At 46.5% G+C, this 12224-nt stretch overlaps 1 protein-coding gene across 1 annotated transcript; it reads left to right on the top strand.

Annotated features, from left to right (window-relative positions):
* The first annotated feature begins 3594 nt into the window (after positions 1 to 3594).
* NHLH2 (nescient helix-loop-helix 2) lies at positions 3595 to 8109 on the top strand. The gene is made up of 3 exons (XM_019730555.2): positions 3595 to 3901; positions 4312 to 4641; positions 6355 to 8109. The coding sequence occupies exon 3, from the start codon at positions 6363 to 6365 to the stop codon at positions 6768 to 6770; it is 408 nt and encodes a 135-aa protein (XP_019586114.1). The 5' UTR covers positions 3595 to 3901; positions 4312 to 4641; positions 6355 to 6362; the 3' UTR covers positions 6771 to 8109.
* The last annotated feature ends 4115 nt before the right edge of the window (positions 8110 to 12224 follow it).

The following is a 12224-nucleotide window of genomic DNA, read 5'->3' as shown; positions in this document are numbered from 1 at the left end:
TAAGATAGAAAAATGAGAATCATAATTTAGTTAGCACAATCAATGATGAACTTCTATTTTGACCTTTGAAATTTTGCATTACATCTTTTTCTGCTACATTAACCGTAAAAACTAGATTCTACATACGTTGAACATAAGACCAGAGCATGAAATTATGCTATTACAAAGGGTTAAACAATGATTGTAATAAAATTAAGATCATTGCTTTCGAAAACTACAATATTATCAATAATACCTAGTGCTATAAATAGGTTTTTGAATGTTAATAAATAAAATTATTTTATAAATATTATTAATTTTCTGTTTATCATTTTTAAATGTCTTTTTGTGTATGCTTTATAATGATACACTATGCTAGCACAGGAATACATGTATAAAGTGCATTAATAAACATACATACACTAGATATGTACGATCAAAATTTTTACCGATGGGGTACAAAATTTAAGAAAATGGATTGGAAACAGCTATGTAGTAGAATTAATAAATAATTATAAAGCCTTTGTTGTCCAACAGCATCTGGCAAAATACTGCATACACAGTAAGTATCAAAACCTGGGATCTCTCACTGACCACCTCTGAATGCAAAAGGTGGCAATTGTTTTGTGTGTTGTATATTTCTCCCTCCAAACACGCACTTCATATGGTGAAGAATTCTCCTGCATGAGTGTATTTGTGTAACTAACCATGACCACAGAAGCAGTAGTGCATAGTGGTGGCAGTGCCTGAATATAGACCACCTCTATCTAAATGTTGTCCCCATCATTCCTTAGTTATGTGACCTTGAATAGATTAACATCTTCTCTGTGTCTCAGTTTCCTTAGATGCTAAATTGGGACAACAATAGCACCTACCTCATAGCTTTGGGGTGCAGATAAAATGAGTAAATCTGTGTAATGTGTGAGAGAATGCATGTGTGTGAGTGTGACCATGACCTTGCTTCTGACCATGATCTTGTGACACACACACAATCTGGGTGACTCTACTGGGTATGTTTATATTTCATGTAATTTCATTTATCTTTCTGGCTCTTGATATGTATTTACATTGAATAACGACAATAATGTTAACAATATCAATAGCCAACACTTATTGAGCATGAATTCTAGGCATTAGTTTAAGCACTTTACACAGATTATCTGGTTCATCTTTGGCAAAAACAGATGACACAACAATATAACATACTTTTGACATTCCCATTTTACAGATACTAACTGAGGTCCAGAAAGGCTAAGTAACCTATTTAAATTCACACAGCTAGTGTATGATAGAGCCAGAACGTCTGGCTTTTTCAATCACCGCTTACCACCTGTCCACTGATTCAACAGTATTATTTAATACTCCTCCTAATACGCCATAATGTGTTCATTTGTTTGGTATATACTTTCACATGCAGTGAGTGTCATAACCAGCCTGTGTCATGAACAGGGCAGCAGTGTTGCCCTCAATTTTAGAGGAGAAAAAACTGGTACAGCTGAATCCCTATGTGTCTTTAGGTGGAAGAGTTTCTGTTTACAAATATTCTGGGTGCCTGTATACACAGGATGCTATTTACCATAAATACAGCGAGTACTTACAATGTGTCAGACATCGGTGCTGGGGACATGAGCTACCAACCTTCCCTGGCAGTGTCACAGCCTAGTAGGAGACACCAATATGGAAACCAAGAATCACGGCACACGGTATGTGGTCTCTAAGGCAGCTATGAAAAGAGGGCTTACAGAGCACAGAAGGAGGGACCATCTGTGCCAGAGAGGTCTTAGAAACGGCAAAGGTGGCAGCAGGGGGCAGAGAGGCTTTCCTGGAAGAGAGAATGCACGTGTGTGAGTGTGAATCCATGCTTGTGACATGACTGTGTGTCTAAGAGTGACTCTATGTGGGTCTGAGTGTGTACCTGTTTATACAGGCTTACTCATATATAATATATACACATGCAGGCTGTAAGTGTGACATCAGGAAGCCTGAATGTAAAAGAGAATGTGTCTGGATCCACACAAACCACAGCAGAATCTAACCTGCCCTGGTATGTCCCTCCATTGCCCCCGGCCCCCCCAACACCACGGTAACAAGAGACACTGGTTACTTCCCACTCCAGCAGTTGCCTCATGAACTGGGATGATTAGATCCACCAGGTCTTTCAATCTGTCGGTCTTAACGTGTAGTGGTGTCACAGAGCCCGTCAGCTTGTGTGAGAAATGGGGGTGAAGAGTACAGGCATCTGAGGACGCGTCTGAGTGCACACTTCCGGCTGTGTGTGAATGCGCAGTGTTGGCTGCTCCTCGTCAGACTGGGGAAACCTGCCTTCTCCCTCCATCTTCACTACCTTGGAGAGCTCATCCACTCACTTGTTTCCATTGCCACCGGAATGTGGCTGGCATCCGCCCCACTTCCACGTCCTTCTGTGCTGGGGCTGGGCAGAGGCAACGCTGGAAAGTGTTGGTGCCCATTTTCTGTGGAGGCATACCTTGCTTTCCCCCACCCGCCCCCCAATTCTGGTGCAGGAATCTCCCATTGGATGAAAAATGTGTGCCAAGAGGACTGACTGGTGGCAGCCAGGAGGAACCCAGAGAGTCACTCCCAGGGGTGGGCTGATCAACCCCCTCCCCTGATGATAAAACCTGTTTTTAGGGCAAAATAGTCAAGGAGGAAGAGAGAGGACTCTTCTCACCACACATGTTCCCCCAGGGACTGGGGAGGTGGGGAGTAAATAGTCTGTTATTTCTTTTAAGCTGGCATAATCAAAAAGGCTAAAATGACTGCAAATACTATGGAGCTGATGGTGGCTAACAATATCTCTATAAAGTGGCCAAATAATTGAACTAGATTTTCCCCTTTTGTTATAAGGAATATAAATTGCAAGCCACAGGGTCATGTAAGGCAAAAGCATTACGTGCTGGAATACACTGGCGACTTGTATGTGTTTACATCCTAGCCCAACGCACTGCCACACAGTGAAATATTCACAGGTTAAAATAAGCAAGAATGAACTGCAATGATAAACGCATGTAGTGTGCCCTATTTTAAATTGCATGAATGAGCGGGTGAAGAGAAAAACAAACGTATTCAGAAAGTAGAATGGTCTCATATCGTGACCCCTGAAATTGTAATACCTGGATTCTGCTCCCATTTCCAAGGACTTACTCTACTGAAAGGTTTACATCATATATTGGAAAATTAGCCCAGTGGCAGGATATCTCTCAAAGATAGGAATAGGCGTAACGAAGCCTAGTGGAAGTGCCTTTTAAAATGTATATGATCACTAATACATGTTAGCTGGTGCATATCTGAATGTGTTTATTGAATATAGTATATATTTCCACGTTCTGGACAGACATATTTTCCTAAACATTAGGGAAGATGCTGGTTTTATAATACGCCAGAAGAATTTTTCCATAGTCAATATGTTGTTGATTTGCACTTAAATACTGCATCAATAATCTGAAAAAGAGAAATCATCTGATTATGGCTACAGATTCTGCTTAGAGTCTAAGGTTTCTATCACGGACTGCTTTCAGCTGTTATATTTTATGGCACCAATTCAGTGGGAATCTGATCTGCTAAAATATTTGGGCTGTGAAAACTCCAACACTGTGACAGATGTCAAGTCCAATTAAATGACTCATGTCCAGGTTTCTGTCCAATAGGATTTCCCATTAAATATCAATTTAGGGAAAAAAAATTCCATCCCCCTTCTTAAGGCTTTATCTCTTCCACCATCTCCAGGCTGAATCAATTGGTACCAGGAGAGCCAAGAAGGCACGCGCATCTCTGCCTCGTGGCTCTCTCACCCTCTGCCTTCTTTCTCCTCTTCCCTGTCACTGTTCCTCCGGGAGACGTTCACTTTTCACCAACCTTTCTCCAAGCATCTCCAAGCTACTGGCTGTGTATATTTTGCTACAAGGTAAAGAAAGGCCGGGGGGGTGGGGGTGGGAGATGTAACCAAGCCTTGAAAGACTTTGAAACTGGAAATAGGCGTCTGTTTATACAACATACAAGTAAAGGAGGGAAGAGGAAGAAGCAAGCTTAGCCCCCAGTTACAGTATTGTGTTCCTGGGAACTGGGGAGACATCAGCTGAACAAAGCCTTATCTCAAAAAAAAAAAAAAAAAAATCACTTCTGAGCAAGATCGCATCTCTGCCTCGCACTTCCCAGTTTCTGCTCAGCCTTATTAAGGGAAGGAAAAAGGAATCTTACAGGAGCACAATCTTATCTTAACCATCTTTCTTATTGATTCTTCCACTATTAGGAAGTGGAGGGCTCAATCCTTTGATGTGATCGTGTTTATCTCTGCATCTCTTTTGTTATTTGTAGAGACCTAGAAGAGGAAAAAAGGGACGAGACTTTTCAACACATCGTTTAGGGAGAAAAACACACACACACACACACAAACCAACAACGAATTTCCCGAAATGTTTGAGAACAATTAAAAGGAAAACTAAGTAAACCATCGTTCATATCGTTCACATCCTGAGATATTATCGTCCCTCACTGTGGACACCGGCGAGATGACAGCTGCTTTTTCATATTTGAATGTAATAAATAGTGGTTGCTTTTAATATATTTCGGAATTTCTCCCCGCGAGTCCCTGGAATTTTAACTCTAAAAGATTGGAGAAAAGATTACCGAAAAGGCGTGGACAAGGTAAGGCTCCTTTAAATTTTTTTTTCCAGCTTGGAACTAAGTTAGACTGTTCATGTTACATTGACAGATGCATTTCAGTTAATTGTTAAAGAAATAAAATGCAAACACGACGTGCTATTTATAAATATTTAAAAAGGTATCTGGAGGAGAATTTAACGTGCTTTGAGTGCAACCCGGGAACTTTTTACCTGAACTACAACTATGTAGTGGCTTATTGTGATTTTCCATTACTCGCTTATTTATTTATGCTCTTTCCAGCCTGCTGTTTAGGCGCAAGGTGTTCTGCTTATAAACATATCCATGGAAAGCCCGTAGGGAGTCGCATGTAGTTCACTTGGAGCATTTGTTTTTATTTTGCCTTAGAGGACCCGTTTTCCTCCCAGGGAAATGAAATCCAAATTCTCTCCTAAGCCAGTGAGTGCGGTGCTAGGAGCCGATCACACATCCCGGCTTTTGTCTCTCTGCACGCGCCAACGCGGATCTCTCCCGCGGCGACGTCGCTTCGGCTGCGCACTGAGGGGCCCGGGGCTCGAAGCCTGGTCCTGGCTCCCGGCGCCCGCGGTCGGTGCGCGCGTCACCCGCTGGTGCCTTCCCCCCCTGCGGGTCTCTTTCTAGAAGCCCCAAGTTCCCCGGAGCCGGGCGATCGTAGGCCGCCCCACTCCAAGAGCCGCGCAGTCGGGGCTCGTCCTCTAGGCGCCCCGGAGGAGCAGGGCGAGGCGACCTTTCCAGGAGGCCATCGTTAGAGGAAAGCTGGGAACAGGCCAGCTCGGCCCTGGCCAGGCCTCCCGGGGACAGCGGCGGGCTCCCGACTCCGGCCCCCCGAGCATCCAAACTTTGCGGGCGGAGGTGCTGCTCAGGCCCGAGCATCCCGCCCGGCGTGTGTCTCCGCCGGTCCCGGGGCCCTGCCCTTCCCTTCCTTCCCCAGCCTCTCCTCCCCCAGCGCCCCGGCCGCTGGCGTTTTCCCGCGAGGTGGTCGGCAAGCTGCCGGGCGCATTGTTTTATCCCTCGTCGCCGCGTCCCTGGGTCCCCGGTGTGTGGCTGTCTGCGTGACAGATGGTGTTTCGGAAGCCGGCGAGGGCATAGGAGTCAGTGTTGTCTTGAAAGCAGCCTCCACGTTTTCGTCCTTTCTTTATGATTTCGGAGAAGTGCGAGGGGGACCAGGAAACCTTCGCGTTCCGGGCCGCCTGCTCCCTGTCTTGGCTCAGGGCCGGGTCCTCTTCAGCGCCGGGCGTCCCCCGCGCCCCAGACCAGCGCGAGGCCCGCGGGCGCCGTGGCATAACCGCTGCCACGTCCGAGGCCCTCCGGGCGGGATCCCCGCCCCCCCGTAAACCCCAGATGTGTTCGTCCTTCGGAGTCATTTGTTTGTGGGGGGAAGAAGTGCGTGAGGCAGAATGGCGGAGTCGGTATATGGCCGGAGGGGGCACAAACCCCAGGCCTCTCAGGCCTGCGTTCATCCCCCGGGCCAGGCCCACAGGCCGGGCCGAGCCTCTTGCGGCCGAGGTGTCACGTCCAGGACGCGGCCTGGCCAAGACAAGACCTGGCCGGCTCTGGTGCGTTCGTTCCCCGCCCGGCCTGCTCCGCGGAGCGCGCGGGCCCGGTGTGAGCAGGGGACCGGGACTCGCGGAGGAACGGCGGGGTAGGCCGTCGCCCTCTCCTGCTCAGACGGAAAGAACCTGATTCCTTTCATTGATTGGTTTTCTGACTCTCCATCAGCCTCCAAAATGATGCTGAGTCCGGACCAAGCCGCCGACTCGGACCACCCCAGCTCGGCGCACTCGGACCCGGAGTCGTTGGGCGGCGCGGACACCAAGGTACTGGGCAACGTGTCGGACCTGGAGCCGGTGGAAGAGGCGGAGGGCGACGGCAAGGGCAGCAGCCGGGCGGCGCTCTACCCTCACCCGCAGCAGCTGAGCCGCGAGGAGAAGCGCCGCCGCCGGCGCGCCACGGCCAAGTACCGCTCCGCCCATGCCACCCGCGAGCGCATCCGCGTGGAGGCCTTCAACTTGGCCTTCGCCGAGCTCCGCAAACTGCTGCCCACGCTGCCCCCCGACAAGAAGCTCTCCAAGATCGAGATCCTACGCCTCGCCATCTGCTACATCTCCTATCTCAACCACGTCCTGGACGTGTAGGGCCGGGCGCGCTGCTGCAGGCGGCGGGTCCGGGTGTCGGGGGGGACGCGACGGAACCCGGAGGATGCCGCCGGGCTGGCGGAGGAGGCAGCGGCCCAGTGGGAGACTTGGACAGGGGAAGAAGCTCTCAGCGTGTAGCGTTCTCTCGGATCAGCAGGGCGACCAGCAAAGGTTTCCGACTCTGGAACGTGGGGATGTCTGGCGAGAGCCCTGGGGCTTGCAGGGGGTATATTCCAGGCCCGGTGGACCTCCTGGAGGCACCAGAAATGAGCAGCATCCAGGCCTCCCCTCCACGGGTTAGGATCCCTGTAAGCGTGGTTGCTTTAGCTCACTGGAGACCTGGGGTTCTCCTCTTTTTATCTCCCACAGCTCTTCATGTTTTTAAAGAATGGAGGCAGAGGCTTGGAGTCTAGGTTCATAACTTTAAACGATCTGGATTTTTTTTTTTTCTTCTAATCGACAAATCACCAAACATTCAGAGGGGGAGGGAAGTGGAGGGACTCTCCTCTAGCGTGGAGGTTTTAGGCCTGTGAAAGTGGAACAGGAAACTTTCTGTACTGTTGTGAAAAGCAAGCTTAGATTAGAATCCAAACACAACAGACAAACCCTGCGTATTTGGTAAGGTTAAGAAGATACATTGAAAACAGATACTTTGTGGGAGACCTGAGCTTGGTGAGATTTGAACCCCCACGTAGGACACTAACGTAGACAGGAACATCCATATTTAAATGGAAAACTTAATATCTGATTGCTATTTCAGGCGAAGTGCCCCTTTATAGATCCAAAAACATCTATTTGTGACCTTAAACATGTGGCCCCATAGGTGCAGTTAGAAAGAGACAACCTATTTTTATTTATGTTAGAAGGAGTAGAGTATTTTTTCCAAGACATTTATTTTTCAGAGTGGTGATAATGTTACTTTGGATACTCTGTGCCAATTTATTTATAGTCAAGTGTTTACACTTTTCCCGTGGAATAATTCTGTCTAACTTTTTACGTGTTTGTTGAGATTATACTGTGGTCTTTCTTTTTTGCTCTAAGTATATTGCACTTGTATAACAGATTTCCCACTTCTCCCTGTTTCTAAACATATTTTATATATTAAGATGTCTGTTCTTGAAAGGTTCTTTTGTTGTGAAATCAGCAACACTAGCACTTCACTATTATAGTTTTTTAAAAAAGTAAGTGTTGTTATTCTTATCTGTAGTTATGTCTGAGAAGTACTGTACAAACTGTTTATAAGGAGAGTAGCTTCTTTGTGTGGGAGGGTGTGTGTGATGTTTGTGCGTGGGATGATTTTAGGAAATTAAGTTATTTTCCTAAAAAAAAAAAAAAAGAATCAGAACTACTTTCCTCTGTGACAACCAAAAAGAAATGTCTAGAACCTGAAAACGTTTCATGTTCTCAGCTGTGAAACTCTTAAAACAAGGAGTGTATTTTAGAGACAAGGGAAAAAAAAAAAAAACACATCGACTATCCAAAGATTTTAGTCTTTTTCAGGGTTTTTTTGTGTCTCTGTTGCTTTATATAATGCAATATTTTGTAGTGAAAATAGATATAATCTGGTTTCTATCTGACGAGTTTTTCATATCTCATGAATGGTGCGCTGTTTTGCATATAAATAAAGGTATCAAATAAAGTCCTTTCCTTTATTTTAAGCATACGGTCTAAAAATAATGAATGTCCCGGCTGAGCATGAAATATCTTCGTGGCCTCAATTCCTCGGAAAAGAAAGAGTAAACAAAACAAAACCTTAACATATTTATGTCTTGAGCTATTTGATGCTCTTCCTATATTTGGTCACTAATTAGTCTAGGAATAGATGCTGCTCATTCAATGGTGACATAGATGTTTCTCTTCATGAAGAAAATACTATAGTGTTTATATAAAAATATTACTTGAATCATAGATTCTTTGGCTCTAAAAGGCAACTTAGTAACTAACCCAACCTGTTCTGTTAGACTTGGGAAACTGAAACCCAGGGAGTTTAGTCCTTGTCCTAAGACATAACGATGGCAGAAGAAGGCCCCTGGTATGACTCAGTCCTCAGGCCCCTTGTTAAGAACGAGTGCCTATTACTGCTGGAGCACTCAACCCTCTCATCAGGACATGACACCTGCAAACAAGAAAAAACTTTAGCCCTGGGCCAACTTTGAGATATGAAGAATAGCATCTACAAAAGCCTATAGTTAGTATAAAAAGGTGAAATATTCTGTCTACAAGCCAAAGACATGAATAACTTAAAAACTATACATAGATAGGGTATATACACACAGTATACACACACACACACACACACACAGAGTGTATACACACACACTCACATACACGTAGAATATTATGAACTGTGGGTCTATATCACACCAAATCTCTGGTCGCAGAGTAAAATCTGTAATTATGTGGATGCTTGGTTTTATGTCTATAAAATATCTGGGATTACGAGTGTTTTTCCCTTTTTACCCAGGTGTCTTGTAGTCAGGTTGACAGATACGTAATAAGGGAGACTTCATTCTCTTCTTATGGAGGTACTCAGTAGGAAAGCACTTCATAGGACATGAAAAAGAATGAGGCTTTCTTTGGCGTTGTGTCTGAACCACGGCCTGGTCACTGCAGCTGTGGCTGCCTACGCTGGCCTACAGACAGACGCTATCTTTGGGTTGAATGTGTGCAGGGCTTCCCACCTCTAGGAGTGGGGAGAGAGGGCTACTCCTAGTCCGCAAAGCACTTCTCTAATAGACAACAGAAAAATCAGCCCTGCTCCTATGCCAAGAAAATGAAGTCAACTTCTAACCTCTGCAGACCTCTGAGGGCCTCCCTTTTCCAGTTTATGAGCCCAACTTCCAACTAACCAACACAGTCCTGCCATTGATGTTTAGAAGGAACATACGAACTCACCACCCTAGACTGTGGCCCTTGCCCTTGGAATTGAACGTAGATCAAAATCACTTCCAAGCTACACACAGCCCATGTGATCCCAGGAGAGGATCTTAGCGGTATCAACTCCTATCCAAGGCTGCTGAGCACCCTCCAAAGAGAAAAGCAGCACTGTGGCACTTGGCTAGACCAGACGGTGAGTGGCTCATCCCTGGCATGTAGCACAGACTCAGTGGCTGTCCAGCCACAGATGAGGCAGTAAAGCTGCTTCTTTGAATAATGATGATGATCATTCAGTCTTACATTCGACAAATATTTATTGAGGACCTACTGGGTGCCAGGCATTGTTCTAGATGTTAAAGATAGAGCAATACGTGAGACAAAGTCTACAGGAGAAGAGCAGCACACGGCCAACAAATAAACGATGTTTCATTTCAGATATCGCTAAATGCTGTGAAGAAAAGTAAAGCGGGGTAAGGAAATAGCTGGCGGTGCGGGCGAGGGTATCATTTTAGATAGCGCTGCTAGGGAAGGCCTCTCTGAGGAGGTAACTCTGAGTAGAGACTTGGACCCAGCCGTGTCCACCATTGTTGCTACTTGTTAACCTGTACTGGGCTCATGCCACCAACACAGTCCACGCCGATCACTCCCGCTCCCCACTGGCAGCGGCTCCCCACTTTTAGCCCCAGCTTGCTCCCTCCCTAGGCAGACCTTGGACCACAGTATCTCCTGTTGCTGCTCTTGCCTTCTGCTCTCTGTCCCCAGCTGCTCAACAACTGGCCAGGGCATTGCTGCTCCCCAGAAAACATAGCCCCACCTGGCCCAGCTGACAACGCCACCTGGGTTGAATAGTTCTATGCCCAGATGGCTGCCCCACTTTTGCCACTGTCCAGAGCCATCCAAAGAAGCAAACGTCCTGGGCAAAAAAGCCCTTTCCTTAAAGGGAGAGTGTGCATGGTGGGATGAATCGGGAAAGGAAGAACAGACTGAGGACAAGGGCAGTGGGTCTGGAAAGAAATGAGCCTGGATGGAGGTGGAGGAGTGGGACAGGGGACCGACAAGAACCCTGTGCCCAGGGCTTCCTTCAGCAGCCCTGGTCCCGGGAACAGGCAGCACCAGATGAGGTAAGTAGACAGAGCTGACCTCCGTAATGCTGTGAATTATCCAGTTCCCACCACCGCTGCCTGCCTCTGGATTCCAGGCTTCCTCCCACTGAGGTTTGGGGTGGCAGGGGTTATTGGGGAGAGGATAGCAAATACAGCCAATACCCTTTTCCAGGCTTAGAAGGGCTATCTCATCTATTATTGGTAGTAGTAGAAATATTAATGGATAACATGTATTGAGTGTGTACTCTATGCTTACTGAGTTAAGTGTTTGGCCAGCATTGTCTCATTTAACTCTCACAACCTAAAGAGGTAGGTACTTGCATCCTCTCCACTGAACAGATGAGGAAATTGAGGCTTGAAGAGATGAAATAAGTTGCCCAGGGTTATGAAGCCTTGTCTGTGGGTTTATCAAAGTACCTGTCTTTTACCCATCATACTCTCTGGTTTTCCTTTGCTACAGGGGCAGCCGTATCATGCCCACACACGATCCATCTCTCCACCAATGAGCTTAAGGGAAGCTTCAGCTCAGGCAGTGCCATAAGAGTACAGGACACCGGCGATCTAACCAAGGGGATGGACACGTGGAGGTGAACGTGGGGCCTGAGCTCTGCTTGCCAGGTCAAACGTGCACCCTGGCTTGGGGCTGTCGAGAAGACACTGCAGGCTAGTGGTGGTCCTAGACCACCTGAAGGAGAGTGGGGCTAACCTGACACTGCCCAGGCTTTACTATTCACCACCACATGGGTGGGGCTGGCGCCCCTGTCTCCCCTCCCCCACCACACTCCTTAGCACGTTGAGGCCTGTTCTCATGTTGCCCCAAGAACCATCTGACTTCACTCATATGTGGGATATAAAACTAAAAGCAACAAAGGGACAAGATAAACCAATAAAGAAACAAAAACTCATAGACACAGACAACAGTTTAGTGGCTACCAGAGGGTAAGGGGAGGGGAGTGGTAGAAGAGGGGAAAGGGGGTCAAATATACGGTGATGAAAGGAGAACTGACTCTGGGTATAAGCACATCATGCAGTAGATAGATGATATATTACAGAATTGTACACTTGAAACCTGTGTAATTTTACTAACCATTGTCACCCCAATAAATTTAATTAAAAAAAAACACTTTTTAAAGTAGCATGTCATCCCCTGCCTGAAAAGTCTTCTTAGCACCTCATTGCCTATAAAAAATAAAACTCAAGTTCTTCCTCTAGCCACAGAAATCTTTCACACTCTTGTTCCCGACACTCTCTAGCATCATTTCAGCCTCTCTCCCTGAGGTTAAAAACTCCTGCCAAATTCAGATTTCCTCACTTCCCTGCAGATACCTGTTCTTTTATAACCTGTACCTTTGCACTTGCTGTCCCTCTGCTTAGAATGCCCTCCTCCAGCCTTGTTTGTTTTCGTTTTGTTTTTGCCCAGAAAATTCCATTGTCACCCAAGTCAAACATAACCGCTTTGCAAAATTTCCCTCAG

The sequence above is a fragment of the Rhinolophus sinicus genome, linkage group LG14, assembly GCF_036562045.2.
Source record: "Rhinolophus sinicus isolate RSC01 linkage group LG14, ASM3656204v1, whole genome shotgun sequence".
Taxonomy (NCBI): domain Eukaryota; kingdom Metazoa; phylum Chordata; class Mammalia; order Chiroptera; family Rhinolophidae; genus Rhinolophus; species Rhinolophus sinicus.
Note: the sequence above shows the minus strand (reverse complement) of the source record. Positions and strands in the feature narration are given on the sequence as shown.

Bases quoted from the DNA above. Each gene is read 5' to 3' on its own strand.
- NHLH2 (XM_019730555.2), top strand. From the start codon at position 6,363: ATGATGCTGAGTCCGGACCAAGCCGCCGACTCGGACCACCCCAGCTCG.